At 60.3% G+C, this 17,561-nt stretch overlaps 2 protein-coding genes across 2 annotated transcripts in view; one reads left to right on the top strand and one right to left on the bottom strand.

The window, feature by feature from the left end:
* CCNK (cyclin K) overlaps positions 1-4,969 on the top strand; it is a 28,660-nt gene extending 23,691 nt beyond the window's left edge. The window contains exons 11-12 of the mRNA XM_012751723.3: positions 1,131-1,202; positions 3,812-4,969. Coding sequence (XP_012607177.1) covers positions 1,131-1,202; positions 3,812-4,437 — 698 coding nt within the window. The 3' untranslated portion in view covers positions 4,438-4,969. The remainder of the gene's footprint in view (positions 1-1,130; positions 1,203-3,811) is intronic.
* Positions 4,846-17,561, bottom strand: part of CCDC85C (coiled-coil domain containing 85C) — a 76,190-nt gene continuing 63,474 nt past the window's right edge. Inside the window, exons 3-6 of the mRNA XM_020285628.2 lie at positions 13,415-13,522; positions 10,398-10,493; positions 9,539-9,637; positions 4,846-8,821 (exon numbers count right to left, since the gene is read on the bottom strand). Coding sequence (XP_020141217.2) covers positions 8,732-8,821; positions 9,539-9,637; positions 10,398-10,493; positions 13,415-13,522 — 393 coding nt within the window. The 3' untranslated portion in view covers positions 4,846-8,731. The remainder of the gene's footprint in view (positions 8,822-9,538; positions 9,638-10,397; positions 10,494-13,414; positions 13,523-17,561) is intronic.

The raw sequence follows: 17,561 nt of genomic DNA, 5'->3' as shown, positions 1-17,561 counted from the left end.
TAGACAGCTTTAGCTGGCTGGCTGTGAGAAGAGAGGGAGGAGAGGTGGGTGCCTGAGGTGAGAGTAATACCAGTTACAGGAGACAGAGGGAACAGGTGGAGTGCACGGTGCTGGCTGCTGTGGTCTGGGGATGGCCCGTGGTTTTGGTGGAGAGATGGACGCTAGAGATATAGGTTCACAGTCATCCACTTAGAGGGGGTTTGCTCGCTGAGGAAGAAGGTAAAGAGAGAAGAGGTCCTGGGACCTTGAATTCAGCCTGTGTTTGAGAGGAAGGAAATCAAGAGAAAGTGTCAGTGATGCCAGAGGAGATGCAGATCTGAGTGGTATACAAGGCAGATTAAAGTATGTTTCAGGAAGAAAGACCCACAACATAAAAACAAGCAGAAAGATAGAGTTGTTTTTCCATCAAGTGTGCATGCTGTCTGCCGCCTTAAACAGAAGAGATTGGGCTTCCTGTAGCCTGTCTGGGAGACTTAGCACTGTTATTGTGGGTGCTGGTTACATGCTGCACCCCAAAGAATAGACTGTTTTTTCCACTCTGAGTTGTCCTGACCTCGTGCTTTTATGAGTGGTGGATCCTTCCTGCTGTCAGCACGCCAGCCTCCGTCACTCTGCTGACTCCAGTCAGTGTGCTTCCTCTGACATGTTGCCAGCTGGAAATAGTATTTGTGAGAGAGAAAATAAAAATATGTCTAAAAATAAAAAAGTAGAAATTCCTCTTGTGAGCACCAGGGGCCAGGTGACATGCCTTTGCTACTCCGGCTTGTCTCTGTACGTCTGTACACGTGAGGACTGCCGGTGGATGACACTTGGTCGCTGAGATGCTGCTCTGCAGTTCTCACGTTGAAGGACTTGCCCGTAGTCGTCAGTGAGGACACCAGATGGATGTGGAAATGGCTGTGACCAGTGGGTTTCTCTTTCGTATTCGATTTGTTTTGTTATCTTAACAGGGTCAGGCATGTGGTTTAGCTGAAGCCTTCCTGAAGTTCCCCTAAAGTCTTGGTCATATCTGTTCTTTCTCTCCCAAAGAACTCTCTGGTAGTACAGTTTCCTTTCCTTTTTTTCATTATGACATGCTTTTTCACATAAAAAGGTATGAGTGGTTTTTTTAATCCACTTTTTCTTTTTAGAACCACCACCACCTAAAATCCCCAAAATTGAGACCACGCACCCACCATTGCCTCCAGCCCACCCACCTCCAGGTAAGCATCTGCTGAAGCAGCTTGGCCAGCTGTCCTTGTCACCTGTTTGAAAGACAGATGTGGCAGGTCCTTGGAACTTACAGAAAGGGGACTATGTGGCCAAGATTTAAAAGACAGCCATGAGCAAGGATTTTGCAAAAATTGTCCTTATTTTTACAAACCAGGTATTTTGAGGATGTTGTAAATGTTAAGTTCATCTGAATATTCTCTGACCTCTCACATCCAGAGATGCCGAAGTACACAGGATAAATGGCTTTAGAATCAGTTTTAGGAAAACAAAACCCTGCCAGCTGAACGTTTATCCAGATCCAAGCGGGATTGCCGCAGATACTAGACTCCAGTCTCTCTCACACCTGCTTCCTGTTGGCAGGATGTCTTCTCGGTGCATTTTGAAGAATAAGCAATTGTTCAGAGTCACATGGCGAGTACATGAAAGAGTGAAAAGTTCTCAACAGGTACACAGTGAACTGAGAAGCGTCTCTGACATCACTAGGAGTAGAGGAGGAAAGTTATAAAGAATACAGCATTCTTTACCTGGGGCACCATTTTGGAAGATACAGCATTAAACTAGAGAAGGCCAAGGCGATGTGTGTCTTCCAAAAGCTGGTGGCAGTTCCAGAGACGTCTCTGCGCCCTGTCAGCAGCAGCTCTTTCAGTCTGCTGCGCTGTCGGTCGGCACATGTGGCTCATAGCAATGTGTGCCCGCAGCAGATGTGCCGCTGAGTAAGTTTCTTTCTGTTTATATTCAATCACAGAGGTCTGTATGCTTTGAGAGAGCAGAGGCATCGTTTTCCACTTTGGGCCAAATCCCACAGTCCCCAATTTAATATGAACCTTGCTTAAAAAGATGCCTGCAGTTCTCATTTAGTATTTATGGGGCATCTCAGCAAGTGCGGTTCCCTGCTCCTGAGCTAGTGGCTGTGTCTCCCCTGAGGAGATGTGGCATGGGGGCCGGGCAGCCGGCAGTACTGCCGCCCGTGCTTGAGGGCTCCAGCAGTCTGCCTGAGCTCCCACCGTGGCTGACTAGGAGCGGGACTGGGACTTGAGTGGGACCTAGGAGCGCCCCCAGACAGCTGCTGGGGGCCGTGGCTGGGGAGAGCAGAGCCCGGTAGCCAGAGCACCTCTTTAGGTCAAGGCAGCAGCAAAGGTGGGCAGTGAAGAAAGGAGAGAGCTGCAGTTCCCGTGAGGTTTGGTGGCAGTGTGTGGCAGTCAGGTGCCAGGAACTAGTATGCACAAGGGAGGTGCTGAGGGGAGACCTCATCCTGTTCCAGCTCAATCACAAAGGATAAGGCTGGGTACGCTGGCGACTGAAGAGGCCACAGACTTGAGTGTCACGAGAGTTGGTTTCTTAAAAGTGGAAGAGTGTGTTTGTGGACCTATCTTGCTGTGGCATTTCAGCTCGTGTGGGAACGTGCCGGCACCCTTTAAGGCCTCCTGTGACACATGGAGGCATCAAAGGGGGCTGGCACTTTCACACATGGGTCTTTTTAGTCAGCTTCTAGAACCAAAGGGCACCTGACCCTGAACTGGAGTCTAGGCAGGTTCTCTAAGTTCAGGTGTGTCTGGTCTTCTGACTGGGTAGGGCACAGGCAGCCCCAGTGACACATCTGTGGCCAACCTGAAATTTTCACCTTCACTGTGCCAAGAACAAAAGCATTGCGCACCTAGTGTTGGCATCTGCACAACCATGAGCGTGTGCCATGCCCTGTCCAGGGGGCAGGTGCTTGGGGAACTAGAAACCCTCTTCATGGCCTTTGCTTCTCCTGTTTTGTGTTCTTTTCTGGAACCAGAAATTTCTCCCTGTGATTTGTCTTCTGGGCTATATTGGGGGAAGAACCCACATTCTAAGTGTTTGGCTACCCTTGTGGGGTGTTCTGATGTCATTTTCCAGGGATCTGCCCATGACTCGGGGATCACAGGCCGAAATGTGTCAAATGAGGCACTGGGGAAGGGAATGTGGGCTGTGGAGCACTGTAGGAGGGGCCTCTGGTGGGTTCTGAGCACAGGAGTGTCTCAGGAATGCCACGTGCTGCCTGCCCCTGCCACACACACACACACACACACACACATGCATATACGCATACGTGCAAGCACTCATGTTTTGAGAAAACTGAGAGTATGCAGTGGGATTTGATCTAGCTTCTCTTTAGTAAAATAGAACCAGAATTGCTACTTTGATGAGTACATTGGGAATGTCAGAGACTTGTACATTTTTTAAATGCCACTGCATTCATTTAACCAACTCTCAGGCTTTCTGCAAAATGCCAGCGCTGCAGACAGTAATTCGATGCGGCCCTGGCTCCCAGGCTGTCTCTGGGGGCAGAAACAGGCAGAAAGATGGAGGGGCCCCTGTACCATTTGTGTGAGGAAGAGGGCGCTGGGAACTGAGGCAGAGGGGGCTCCAGGGCTGAGGGAGGGTCGTTGGAGCAGGGGAGGGCTGTTCTGACTGGTGTGGGGGAGATACCTGATGGTACACACATTGGGCCAGAGATGCTGCTCCCTGCTCCTCTGTAAGGACAGCCCTGGGGGACACCACTGCCTACCAGTCCCTTGACAGGGAGCAGACGCACTGAGCCATGGACGGACACTGACTTGTCTCTCTTCTGCAGACCGGAAGCCTCCCCTCGCCGCTGCCTTAGGTGAGGCTGAGCCACCAGGCCCAGTGGATGCCAGTGACCTCCCCAAAGTCCAGATTCCTCCTCCGGCCCACCCGGCCCCTGTGCACCAGCCACCACCGCTGCCACACCGGCCCCCGCCCCCGCCCCCCTCCAGCTACATAACGGGGATGTCTACCACCAGCTCCTACATGTCTGGAGAGGGCTACCAGAGCCTGCAGTCCATGATGAAGACTGAGGGCCCCTCCTACGGTGCCCTGCCCCCAGCCTATGGCCCACCTGCTCACCTTCCCTACCACCCCCACGTCTACCCCCCCAACCCGCCCCCACCGCCTGTGCCCCCTCCCCCAGCCTCCTTCCCCCCACCCACCATTCCTCCTCCCACTCCAGGCTACCCCCCACCTCCACCTACCTACAACCCCAACTTCCCTCCCCCACCTCCACGCCTGCCCCCCACACATGCAGTTCCACCCCACCCTCCTCCAGGCTTGGGCCTGCCACCGGCTAGCTACCCACCTCCCGCTGTCCCCCCTGGAGGACAGCCACCCGTGCCCCCACCCATCCCACCACCTGGCATGCCTCCAGTCGGGGGGCTGGGGCGGGCAGCCTGGATGAGATAACCTGACGCCTTTTTCCCTTTGTTTTTTAACAAGAGTTTTTCTAATCAACTTGAAGAGTAGCTTAAGTGGGTAAGCAGCAGGGTACCTTGTATAATGCTAGACAGTTGCAGTATGGAAAGAAGGAACCAGACCCCTGGGATGAAGTTGGGGTGGTCCTCACATCTGGAGGATGGGGGCAGCCAGCTTTCACTGTAGCCTCGGCAGCACCACTTGCCGTCTGACCGTGTGTGCTTGGTTTCCGCTAACGTCGCCTGAGAGGCCTGCACTGGGTTACTTTATACTAGTAAAAATGTTAACCAGCCATATTGGCTCAATAAATAGCTTCAGTAAGGAGTGATTTTTCCTTCTAGAAATCAGTGCCTATTTTTCCTGGAAACTCAATTTTAAATAGTCCAATTCCATCTGAAGTCAAGCTGTTGTCATAGTTTTTATTCAGTCATGTTCTCTCCCATGACACCCAGAGGGTCAGATGAACCACGTTTTTGATTTATAAATGTTTGCATCCTTTGTATTAAAATTATTTTGAAGGGGTTGTCTTGTTGGATGGCTTTTTTTTCCTCCAGGGAGGAGAGAAATGTACTTGGAAAGTAATGTATGTTTACATCTATTTGCAAATTCCTGTACATAAAGATATATTTTTTAAGTGTGAATGTAACAACATACTGTGAATTCCATCTTGGTTACAAGTGAGACTCCTTCAGTCAGTTATCCAAATAAAATCCGTTCTGAAACTACCCCTCTGTTTGTTACGGGCAGGAGGTGGGGCTCCAGGCCTTAGCAGCCCCTGGGCTGCGAGACCTGCGCAAGCATGTGGCCTCCCCTGGGCTCTGGGCCTGGCTGCAGCCTCACAGCAGGGCACCTCTGGGTGGGCTGGGGCAGCTGCCTGCTGGGACAGCCTGCCACCATCCCACGTCTGCACGGGTTTTCTTTGGAGGAACTGGATGAGTCCCAAACCAGTTCGGAACTTTTAAGTATGAATGCATAAACACGGGTCCCAAAGTCAGGAAATCCTTTCTATTTCTGGCTGTGACTAGACACAGGCAACTGGACTGGCAGTGGCCTGCACCATTCACCTGAGGGGCCAGGGCTGAACATCTGGGGCAGGAGCTTGAGGGGCCACTGCCCTGTCTGCCCAGCAACCTGCCACCCGCAAAGGAAATAAGCATGGAGCACCCAGCCGGGAGGCTCGCAAAGAGGCCTTTATTTATCTAGCTCAAAGTATACACTATCACAATCTTATTTGTTACTCCTTTTACTAAAATAGTTCAAATCAATGTTTTTACCACACTATCAAAAAGTTCAATTTCTTTTTCTCTCCCCAAATCAAAGTGGTTCGACAGAAGGTAGAAGCGGGCCGGGAGTCCCAGGCCCCTGGCGCTGCACGGTGCTGGGGTGGGAGGGCCGCCCCAGGTCTCACCGCAGTCACGTCTACAGAAAATAGAGCACAGCTGCCGGGCCTGGGGACAGAAACCAGACGTTCCAGCCCATCTCCAAAAAGCAGCACAAATACTTTCCCCCCACAGTATGAAAAATATACACCTCTACCTCTGCAGTCATGCATTTAGTTTCTTTAAGAAAAAAGAAAAATCAGTAGTATGTATTTTGTTTCTTCTCAAGTTCTAAGAAAAAAAAATGAAAGGTCACTTTTTTCTCTTTAAACACTGATGTGTAGCTAATAACTTCTGGATAAAAATGTGCTCAGCAGATTGATGACTCCAGGATGGGCCGGGCCACCTGGGTGAGGCTGGAAGGGTGTGTTTCGTCACAGTGGGACCTGAAGCCCAGCGCAAGCCGAGCTTGAAATGGAAAGGGGCCTCTCTGAAAGGACACCCCATCAGGTGCTTTAAGAGCTAAGGCTCCAGAAGGGAAGTGTCACCCTGCTGGTGGCAGAGCCAGGAGTCACACTGAGCTGCAGCCCCCCAAGCCTCCCCGTGTGGGAGGTCCCATCTGACCCTCCCCAGCCTGTGGCTCAGCTCTGCAACTGCCACCTGCACCCAGGAACCTGGGGTCAGAGTCACTGCTGGCTTTTTTAAATCAGCTAGTATGTCTGAGATGTGACTGTCACTGAATTCTGTCCTAGAAAACCATCCCAATGCTGTGTTGGCTCAGGGGCACAGCTTGTGCTGCCTCCGTTGCAGGCAGGAGGGTTCTCGAAGATCCCTGGATGCCACTGCAGCATGAGGGGTGGGGTCACTCCCCTCCAGAGGGAAAAGGTCGCTTCAAGGCTGCACCTCCCTTGGCCAACTTGCAGGAGATCTGCAGGTGCCAGGAGCCCTTACTTATTGCTTTCAGTGGTGGCCAAGCCAACCGGATCCAAACAGGATTCACGTGGGCTCCCAGACTCAAACCCCACCCAAAATGGACCCACAGCCCCCCAGGCTGCTCTGTGGTTCTTTGGACTCCAAGACCCAGAGGGGCCTCCTCCCCCTGCCCTCCAGTCCAGCTGCCCACTCGGGCAGGAATCGCCCAGTACCGTAGCCAGCAGGTGTTCATCCAGCTTCAGTCCACACCTCTAGTGACAGACAGCACACTCCTTCCAGGAGCCCAGGGAACCTCTGGTAATGCCCACAGCAGGAGCAGCAGGCCCAGGCCCATGGCCAGCACCCGCTCAGCACTCCCTGGACACAGTGAGGGCATGAGCCTTTCCCCTGAGAGTGTGTGACCCAAGGGTGCTGATGGCAGACATGGAGCGGGAACTGCTCAGAATAAGGTCCCCCGATGGGGAGAAAGAGGGAGAAGCCGTCCCCTTCCCCTTGCTTGGGCCTGAATGAGACCTGTTGATACAAAGACCACCTCTTCAGGCTCCTGGCGTGCTGGCGGCACGGAGCGCTAAGTACCGTTGGGGCGCAGCAGTCTGACGGGCGAGGAGCTGAACAGAAGGGCAGGGGGTGCCCGGGGCCAGCTACAAGGGCGTTCACAGATGTCGGGAAAGCGGTCTGTCCCTGTCCTAGGGTCTGGGATCTCATTCCTAATGTGCCGTATCACCGCTTAGCCCCTCTAGGCCTCCTCCTCCTCACACACACACTGCCTTTGCGTGGTCATTGACACTGACAATCTCGTGTGACCCCAGAGCCCAGTAAGGAGAGGCTTATGCTGCCCATCTGCAGCTGAGGACACTGGGCTGGGGGGGTGGGGAGGGGGCGGCGACTGTCTGCCTGTGATGGGACAGCGAGGCAGCGGAGCTCAGCTTGGGCCTTGCTCCACCCAGCCCACCTGCCCGGCACCTCTGTAGCAGGTCGGCCCCTCAGGTCGTGCTGTCAAAGAGGACCCAGGCCATCTGGAGCTGGATGGCCTTGCACTGGGAGCAGGGCTGAAAGGAACCTTGGAGACCCCATTTTTCCACCAGGGGCCCAGAGAGGCTGAGTGACTTGCTGGACGTCACACAGCAAATTAAAGCCAGAACCAGGTTGGGCTCCTTCCTTCCCAGGGAGAACAGAACTTTTGTCATCTGCTGCCCTGTCCACAGTGACCCAGGAGGGGGAGGCCACAGCTGACCAGAGGCCCAGCTGTGGCCCAGTGCTACCCACCTGGAACGAGAAACTCTCCCCAGGACCTTCCCAGGTAGCTGGCCCGTGGTGGAAACCACAGACAGGGATGTGCCTCGGGCACTGGGCAGGAGAAGCCCAAAACGATGGGGCACACCTGGCACAGGGTGGGGGCACGCTGCAGAGAGTGTTGGGGGTGGAGGTGATGAACCCTAAAAACAAGCAGCAGCTGACATCAGGGCGGCTGGGCACAGCCCGGGCGGGGGAGGGGCCCTGGCTCCAGACTGAGTGTCGGGGACGGGGCCGAGAGCCCAGAGCAGCCTCCAGCCAGCCGTGCACCGGCGAGTGTCTCTGTCCATGACACAGGGGACCCAGCGCTCGGTGGGCCGGGGCCAGGCCGGCAGGCGGGCGAAAGTGGCGCCCCTGCATCGGGACCCAGGTGCCGGGGCCTCTGTCCAGTGCAGGTGGCGGCTGGGGGTGGAGGGCACAGGGACAGTCCTTGGGCCTGGCACCTCAGAAGCAGCCTTCAGCGTCTCGTCGTGGAGCCCGGGGCGTGAGGCTGTCCCGGCCGGCCTGCCCCGGGGACGGTCAGCAGCGCCCACTTCCCGGTGTGCTGGTGTGGGAGGCGGGACGCGAGCCCGGCCGCCGCGAGCCCGGCCGCCGCGAGTCCGGCCGCGGCAGGGCCCTATGTACAGTTCACCGCAGAGAGAGAAGACAGTGGCTCAGCCGGAGGTCCTGCCCACGTCTGGGGCCTGGAGCCGCCCTGGGGACCCCAGGCGGGGCCGGCCCACACCCGCGGAAGAACAGCCCTACAAGGGCCCCTTGAACTGGTTCCCAGACAGGTGCTGCCGGATGGAGGGCTTGGAGCTGGCGGCGTCTCCCAGTTTTCTCCAGACCACCTGTGGGAGGGCGGGATGTGAGTGGAGGGCTTGCCCCGAGCCACCTGCTGCCTCAGTGCTCTGCAGAATCGCCCATGTCCCCAGAGCCGTGGAGCCAGGAGGGGAAACTGAGGCGCCAGAGGCCCAGAGTTGGTCAGACCAGGTCTGTGCACATCCACCCTCACCTCACACCTGCCCCCCTGGGCGGGTCACTGCAGGGCTGTGGCTCAGCCTTACAGCTGCCCAGTGGGAACACAGACCCCAGAGGCAGTGTGGGGGCATCAGGACCCCAGGGTCAGACCCCGTGAAACCGCTGCCCTGCTGGCTCCCCCAAGTGGACAGGTGGGCCAGGGAAGAGGTTCTCCTGGGCAGACCCAGAGACAGCCCTGCTTCTAGAAGGGTCCCACCACCTGCACCACCAGCTCTGGGCACCCCTTGCCTAGCCGGCAGCCACCAGGGCCACCAGCAAGCTGGGAGGACAAGGCCAGTCCCGGGGTGTGGGCCAGCGCAGGCTCTGCCTGGCTCCCCAGGGGAGGAAGACATCTGCAGAGACCAGGGACCTCTGGGAGAGGCAGGGGCAGCGGCGACACGCCTGGGCTCCAGGGTCTCCAAGGCCTCCCCCAGCCACCCAGGACACCTGGTGCTAGTGGAGTCCTACACAGGGAAGGGTGTGGCCATGCTGGGCAGGTCACCCTGCCGGTGCCAGGCCCCTGCCCCCAGCCCCGGGAAGTGGCTCACATTGCACATCTCACGGACGATGGCCTTCTCCTTCTCACTCAGGTCCTCCTCACAGCTGTCCTGGAGCTGCCGGTCCAGGTTCTCGTGCACCTCCAGGACCTGAAAAGAACAGGTCCCACAGTCGGGCACAGGCCACCAGCAGGCCTCAGGGAGGTCACCTGGCACCCCAAACCTCAGCTTTCCCTGCTGCACAATAAAGCTGAGGACCCCAGCTGCCAGGTCTCTAAGGACAGAGGCAGGTCACCCCCTCACCTGGTGACACTGTGGACACCTACACTGTGGACACCCCCCTTCCCTGGCCTGTCCTCGCAGCAGAGACCAGCGTCCTTCCTTCTCTCCCCACCCACGGCGGCCCTGGCTGGTGCTGGGAGAAGGGCGGGCAGGCTGGTGGGCTCGCCCCATCACCCCAACCCAGGGCCCACCAGCTGGGGAGGAGGGGCACTTGCACACGTGGGCAGGTGTGAGTCGCTGCCAGTGGAGGTGCCAGTGCAGGTGTATCCGTGCACACCTGTGCGTGATGTCCATGGCATGCACACGAGGAAGGCAGGGGGCAGTGGGCGCTGTGCTCAGGTGTGCAGCCCCAGGGGAAACCAGAGCACCATGGACCTGCCCGTCTGCACCGGGGGCCTGTGAGGGCGGCGGCTGCCCAGAGGCAGGGCCTGGGAGTCCTTCCAGCCCCTCCCGTGCCAACTCTCTGGCTTTGGGGAAGTGCCCGCCATGGTCACCAGCCACCGGCATGGAGATGAAACCCCACCCCTGCCACTCAGATGCCCCCAGACTCAGAAGGCAGGTGGGGTCACAGGTCCTACAGCCCAGCAGTGCACCTAGCACCTCCTGGAGAGCAGGTGGTGGGCCTTACCTTCATGGCGTGCACGACAGCCTCGGGCTTCTGTCCTGCAGAGCCGTAGCCAGCAGGGGGTGGCGAGGGCAGCTCAGGAACAGGGCAGGCCGGGCCCTGTGGAAAGGAATCACAGGCTTAGCTCACCCTGGCTGGCCCCCAGGTGGTGGCTGTGGGCGTGATGGGCGGCTGAGGGAGGTCCCTGATTGTGTGGGCCAGGGCCCAGGCGCAAGTGGGGACGAAGGAAGCAGGTGTGAGGACTGGGCACCCGCGGAGCCCCGGCCCCATCGCACCACGCCAGGTCCTCTGCAGATGGAGCGGTCCCTCGCAGCGTGGGGCGAGAAGAGAAGTGCGGGGCACCACTGTGTCCTGCAGGCCCCCACAGCAGCCCACCCGCAGGTGTGGCATTTTGCAGACAAGGTGCAACACGGGAGCTGGAGACTCCAATCACACAGCAAGACGAGAAAGGTCTGGATTCAAACCCTGCTCCAGCTGACTGCAAGGCCTCGCCCTTCCCACCCCAGCACTGCCCAGGGCTGAGGACCCTCTCCTGGCCCTGGCCCGGCCACCTGGGGGATGAATCGGCCCCAGGTGCCCAGCTCCCATCTGAGGCCTGGGGTAGGGGACCCGGCCTCTGGCAGAAGCTGAGGGTCTGGCAGGGCATGGGCCGGGTCCCCAGCTTCCCTCCCGCGGGGTCCAGGTGGCCGTGGGGCAGGGTGCCAGGCTTCTGGCCTGGGGTGGTGGTAGGGACCCTCGGCGCCCCAGGAACCAGCTCATAAGACAAGGGGAGCGGGCTCGAGGGGACCTGCGAGTGCCGAGAGCAGACAGCAAATAGCGGGAGGCGCTCAGGGACAGGAGAGAGGGAAGAACGTCCCCTGGGCGTCCGGGCCATCCTGCGGCTCCCACAGGCAGCCACAGCCAGCCTTGGAAATGGAATGTTTCCCTCCCGGTCAGCGTACCTCCGGTGACCCCCCCTAGTGACCCGGCAGACGCGGTGGCCTGGGCTGGAACCCTGCCCAGCCGCAGCCCACACGGTGTCACCGCCACACTGCCCCGGCTGCACTACGCAGAACCTTCCACCGCCCTGGCGGCCACTGCTCTGGACTCCCCACCCGCCTGGCCTCCACCTGTCCCCGGCCTCCCAGGCTGCCGGTTCCTGCTGTGCCCACAGACACCCAGCCTCCCTGAGGTTAAGGGGGCACTGGACCTCTGCCAGCCACCTCTGGAGGCCCCACGGCCTTGGGGCCCGGTCTCAGGTGCCCAGGCCAGCCTGTTGTGCAGGGAAACCAAACAGGGACCCAGGGGTGCTCCCTGGGCGGCCAGGGAGGCAGCCGGCCTGAGGCAGAGGCCACACTCCCCTCATCGGCCAGCAGGGGGCGCCAGCCACACGCGGACGGCCCTGGGAGGCCTGGCCCTGGTGTGTGTGTGCCCCTGCGGGCACCACCGCCCGGTCCTGGGGGAAGACCGCGTGTCAGCGGGCCCCTGGCACCTCTGGCCTCATGCCCCCACCGTGCCCGGTCCCGGACCGCCTGCTCCCTGGCGGTGACACCTGGAGCACAGGCAAGAGGGGGCAGCAGCCTCGGGGGTGGGCTGCGCCATCCAGCCCTTTCCTGCCCCCTCACTGGGTGGTGGCGGTGCCAGTGAGGCCTGGGGTCCTGCAAATGATGCCATCGACTAGACAACATGCATAAGGAGTAGCGAAAGCCTGGCTTTCCTGTCCTGTGCTCCCCAGGTGCAGCTCACCCCGAAGCTGCACTGGAAGCTGCACTGGAACTGCGTGTCCCCTTCTGCCCCCTGGGGCCACACGCTGGGAGAGCCCTGCGGCTCTCCTGCTGGGCTAGCGCCTGCCCGGGCAGACCAGCCACCGGGCGTTTGCGACAACCCTCCAGCAGACGCTGCATCTCGGCGCGCCCATTTAGGGGTGAGCAGAGCGCGGAGGCTGAGAATGGTCTGCCCAGACCAGACAGCTTGTGAGACATGGGCCGGGCCTCAGACCCACGTCGGGGACCTCCAGAGCTGATGCCAGAAGTGGGGGGACCGGTGTCCCCCCGAGAGAACTGAACACAAACCAAACGTCCACAAAGTGCGTGTCCACAAGCATTCACAGCCACGCAGCTGACCACAGCCACACAACGGAAATGGCCGTCGCTGTTCCGGCCGAACAGCATCCCCTGTGCGGGGAGACCTGCCACCCACCGACGAGACCGACCCAGCCCCCAGTCATGAATCTTGAAGATGTGATGGAAGCCAGACACGGAAGGCCACATATTGTATGGTTCCGTTTCTATAAGATGTCCAGCATAGCAAGTCCGTGGGGACAGAAAGTAGACTGGCGGCTGCCGGTGGCTAGGGGGTGGGGGGCAGGTGACTGCTGATGGGTACAGGGTTTCTTTTTGGGGTGATGACAATGTTCTCTTGTGACGACTGCACAACTTTGTGAACACACCTTTTGTGCCACTCAACTGTTATGCTCATAACCAAAGACAACTAACCAAACAAAGGTGGGGAGAACACCATCCCCAGGGGCCTGTCAACAGCCTGGCTCCTCCTGTCAGGACGTGACACCCACCCCAGAGCCACCCGATGTACCCCTGCGCCCCGCCACCCACCGGCAGCCCTGAAGGACACTTGCCCGGGTGTGCCAGGGCCTCACTCTCCCGGGGGCCCAAGCGCCGGACGCGGGCTCTCCGGGGCCCAGTGAGTCCCTGTGACCACGCCACGGGCTTGGACACCGGCCCCACTCTGGCAGCATCCCTCCGACGTGGGGCTCCACCTCCAAACACAAGACTCGGCCCTCACGGGGCGCCAAGGCTGGGGGAGCCCAGCGCCCCTTGCTGGGAGGGTGCGGATGGAAGACAGCAGAGGACAAGGGAGGCCACCGTGGCCACAAGCCCCAGCCCTGTCCCGCTGCCTGTCCAGGTGGACACAGAGCTGGGCTGAGACGGGGGCCCAAACCCTCTCGCCCGGGTTGGCCACTCGCGGAGCCTGGCCCTCTCACGCGAGCATCTGGGGTCCTTGGGGCGGGGGAGGGCACGTACGTTCTGCAGCGAATCCTGGTAGGAGGGTGGCAGGGACGCGAGCTGGGACTCCGAGTGGTACGGTGAGAAGCCTTTCCGCAGCGTCCGGAACTCGCCGGAGCCCGCCTGCTGCAGGGGACAGAGGGAGAGGGTTAGACTGAGGAGCCTGGCTGAGAAGGCAAAGCACGGTCCCCAGGGCCTCGCGGTGCGGCCCCAGGGTCCTGGCTGTGGCTCCTCACTCCCGCAGCTTGGCCTGCTCAAAGGCTCCGAGTTGGAGGCCCCCTGCACCCCCCTTCCCTGGCCTGTCCTCCCAGCAGAGACCGGCGTCCTTCCTTCTCTCCCCACCCACGGCTGGCATCCTGCTCCCCAGTGTCGCGTTACCAACGTTTGCTGAATGGCTGGATAAATGGGAATGAATGAAGGACAGTGAATGAATGAGTGAATAATGGCTTTCGCAACCTTCAACCCCGGTTCCTCTGCACCAGCATCCCGCGTGCAATTAGGTCCCCACACAGGCCGGCTCCTCACCCTGCCTGGGGCCTCGAGCTTAGCCCCCCACCTTCCCCGGGCTCGGGGGCTCCCTCTGAGCCTCCGCACAGCGCCCCGCTCAGGCCTCTGCCATCGGGCAGGGAGCTCGCAAAGCAGCCGGGCATCGCCTCTGAGTCCACAGGAACGTGCCGGCCGGCCGTAACTGATGTGCGGCACTTGGCCTCAGGTCCTTTGTCCGGGGGCAAAGCGTGTCCTGCCTCGGAAATGGGTGGGGCCGGGAGCCCACAGTGGCATCCGAGGTCCGAGAGGAACTCGCCCTGGGTGGCCCGCCCAGTGCAACACCCACTGGCCTCCCTCCTGGCCCCGCCAGCACAAGGCGCGGCCCTCCCTTCCGCATCAGTTTTCGGCCCAAACACCCTTTCCTACTTCAGAGGGACAGAGACAAAGCCGCTGTGCAGATAAAATGCACCCATGTCCCCAAAATCAGCAGGCTGCTGAGTTACCCAAACAGACTTCGGGAGTAGAGGAGGCCTGGGCCTGGCCCGGGAGGGGGCGGAACAGGGAGGACGGGCAGCAGCCATGTCTGGGGGTCCTTCCTCCACTCACTGGTCCCCGTCTCTCACCGGGTCCCCCAGGTGTCCTGCCCTCCCACCCCCGTCTCTCATGGGGTCCCCCAGGTGTCCTGCCCTCCCACCCCCGTCTCTCATGGGGTCCCCCAGGTGTCCTGCTCCCCCACCCCCATTTCTCATGGGGTCCCCCAGGTGTCCTGCCCTCCCACCCCCGTCTCTCATGGGGTCCCCCAGGTGTCCTGCCCTCCCACCCCCGTCTCTCATGGGGTCCCCCAGGTATCCTGCTCCCCCACCCCCATTTCTCATGGGGTCCCCCAGGTGTCCTGCCCTCCCACCCCCGTCTCTCATGGGGTCCCCCAGGTGTCCTGCCCTCCCACCCCCGTCTCTCACGGGGTCCCCCAGGTGTCCTGCCCTCCCACCCCTGTCTCTCACGGGGTCCCCCAGGTGTCCTGCCCTCCCACCCCTGTCTCTCATGGGGTCCCCCAGGTGTCCTGCCCTCCCATCCCCATCTCTCATGGGGTCCCCCAGGTGTCCTGCCCTCCCACCCCCGTCTCTCACGGGGTCCCCCAGGTGTCCTACCCTCCCACTGCAATCAGACCCCAGGGCAGGCCCCGCCCCCTGTGAGGCTCCAGGGCACTGGTGTCCTGCAGGTCACCCCCTATCTCTCATGGGGTCCCCCAGGTGTCCTGCCCTCCCACCACCATCTCTCATGGGGCCCCCCAGGTGTCCTGCCCTCCCACCCCCTATCTCTCATGGGGTCCCCCAGGTGTCCTGCCCTCCCACTGCAATCAGACCCCAGGGCAGGCCCCGCCCCCCCATGAGGCTCCAGGGCACTGGTGTCCTGCAGGTGGGGGGAGGGCAGTGAATGCTCACTTAACAAGGCTCCCATGGGAGGTGGGCGGTAGTCAGAGCGGAATGGGAAAGCACCTTCACTCCCCAGGTTCAAACCCCGGAGATGCTGGTTAGCCAGAGAAAGGGACACAGAGGGGTCAGCGGTGTGTACCTGCTCTAAGCCACAGCAGTCAGGCACCTGGGAGAGCAGGAGCTGTTTCTTGGGCCTCAGGGAGGACAGGGGTGTGATCCAAGGCAATGGGGCACAGAGGGACACGAGGGAGAGTGAAGGGGGACCCACCCTGCTGTGGCAGCCCCCAAAGTGTGGGGCTTCAGATGACCCAGCAGCAGCATCCGCACAGGCCTCCCCAGGGTGGCTATGGGAAGAGTCTGCCATGCCCTGATCGCTCCCGGCCCCGCCCGGGTTAACCCCAGTGTATTAATCCTCCTGACCCAGCCAGGGGTCCGATCAAGTGAGGCCCCTCCCACTAGGTACCAAAAAGAGAAAGAGGCCATTGCCCAGCCCTGCCCCAGCACTCATGGGGCCCCACCACAGGTGGCCCCGTCTGAGCCACCTGTGGTGCAGCCACCAGCCTCCCTGGAGCATCTGCCCCGAGGGGTACACCCCGGCTCCACTCAAAGCCAAAAGCCCCAAGCCAAATGATTTTCCTGGGCAGGTCTCTGCAAAAACAGTTATAAAATCGTCTCCAGTGGAGAGTGCATTCTACACCCCAACCCAGTGGGAGGGGGAGACAGGATCCTCCCCTCACCCTCTGTGCTGTTCTCTAGGAACCTCGCCACCCCCCCAGGCTGGTGGGAGCAAGGAGACCGGGCGTGAGGCGGGGTCTTCAGGCCGCGAAGGCCCCGGTTTACCGTTCGGCACCTGGACCGTTCATAACGCGGCACTGACCAGCCCCGGGGCCTCTCGCAGTGCCTCCTCTCACGGGGACAAGGGGGCAAGGAGGGGGTCACCAGACCTTGTGGACAGGGTGGTCACCGGGCCCTGGTCTTGCCCCCTGCACCCCACCTGCCGCCTCCCTGGTCGCCCCTCTGGGAGTGGGATCAGCAGAAAATGTGAACTGAGCTCCTCGCAGCCCCGGCCTCCAGCCTGGTCCCCGGCCCGGCTTGGGAGCCGCAGAGTGGTCGCCTGGCCCTGGGACCGTCTCTGCACACGCACAGCAGACTCGGGGTCAGTGCCTGCAGCAGCCGCACAGGGCCTGGGTTCCTTCTGGTACTTTCCTGCCAAGTTCCCATCCCTGCGAAGGTAGAAGTAGACTCCCCCTCTGCAGTCAAACTGGCCCCCCACAAGGGAGCCCCTGAAGCTCCCCCTCCCCGGGGGGGCCTGAAGCAGGAGGGAGCCCCCCCCCCCGGGAGACCGGGGCCCGGGAGGCCCGTGTTTGTGTCCAGGTCAGACCCATTGGCAGGACCTCGGGGTGGTGAGGACGCGGCTGTGTTGCGGTCCACCGCCTGTGGTTCCGGCCCCCGGCCACACTGAGCTGCGCCACACCGTGCCGAGGGCCCCTCGCTGCTGACGGGCGCCCTGGAGGCCACTGAGGGAGGAAGAGCCCCACAGGCGCCCGTGCCCTGTGAGGTGCCCACCCATCCTGCTCCGGGGCTGAGGGACAAGTCCAGAGTCACTTGGGATGGCCCCCTCGGAGGGGGCTCCTGCCCCTGGTCACTCCATACACATTGGCAGAGGCTCTGGTGATGTGAGCGGTCACCTGTGAGCAGGCTGCCAGGTAGGGACACAGGGCACCCCCTCAGTGCCCACTTCTACCTCTACCACACAGCCCTCGTGTCACCTGTCCTGTGCCCAGCCCGCTGCATAGCAGGTGCTCTGCGTGTGCTGCTTTTTTATCTTTCTTGGAGACAGTCTCAGAGTCTCACTCTGTCACCCCAGCTACAGTACAGAGGTGTCATCATGGCTCACTGCAACCTCAAACTCCTGGGCTCAAGCCATTCTCCTGCCTCGGCCTCCCGAGTAGCTGGGACTATGGGCGTCACCACCACGCCCAGCTAATTTTTCTATTTTTAGTAGAGGCAGGCTCTCGTTATTGCTCAGGCTGGTCTTGAACTCCTGGCCTCAAGCCGTCCTCCTGCCTTGGCCTCCCCAAGTGCTAGGATTAGAGGCGTGAGCCACCGCGCCAGGCCTCAGTGTGTGCTTCTTGAACACATAACTGCTGCAGCAAGTGGCACATCTGAGGGCCCAGATGCCCTTCGGGAACAGGAGGGAGGGGTGAGAGCAGCTCCCCTGAGCAGAGCCCAGAAAGGGCGTTCCT

The sequence above is a fragment of the Microcebus murinus genome, chromosome 6, assembly GCF_040939455.1.
Source record: "Microcebus murinus isolate Inina chromosome 6, M.murinus_Inina_mat1.0, whole genome shotgun sequence".
NCBI lineage: Eukaryota > Metazoa > Chordata > Mammalia > Primates > Cheirogaleidae > Microcebus > Microcebus murinus.
This window is presented reverse-complemented; position numbering and strand designations above follow the sequence as displayed.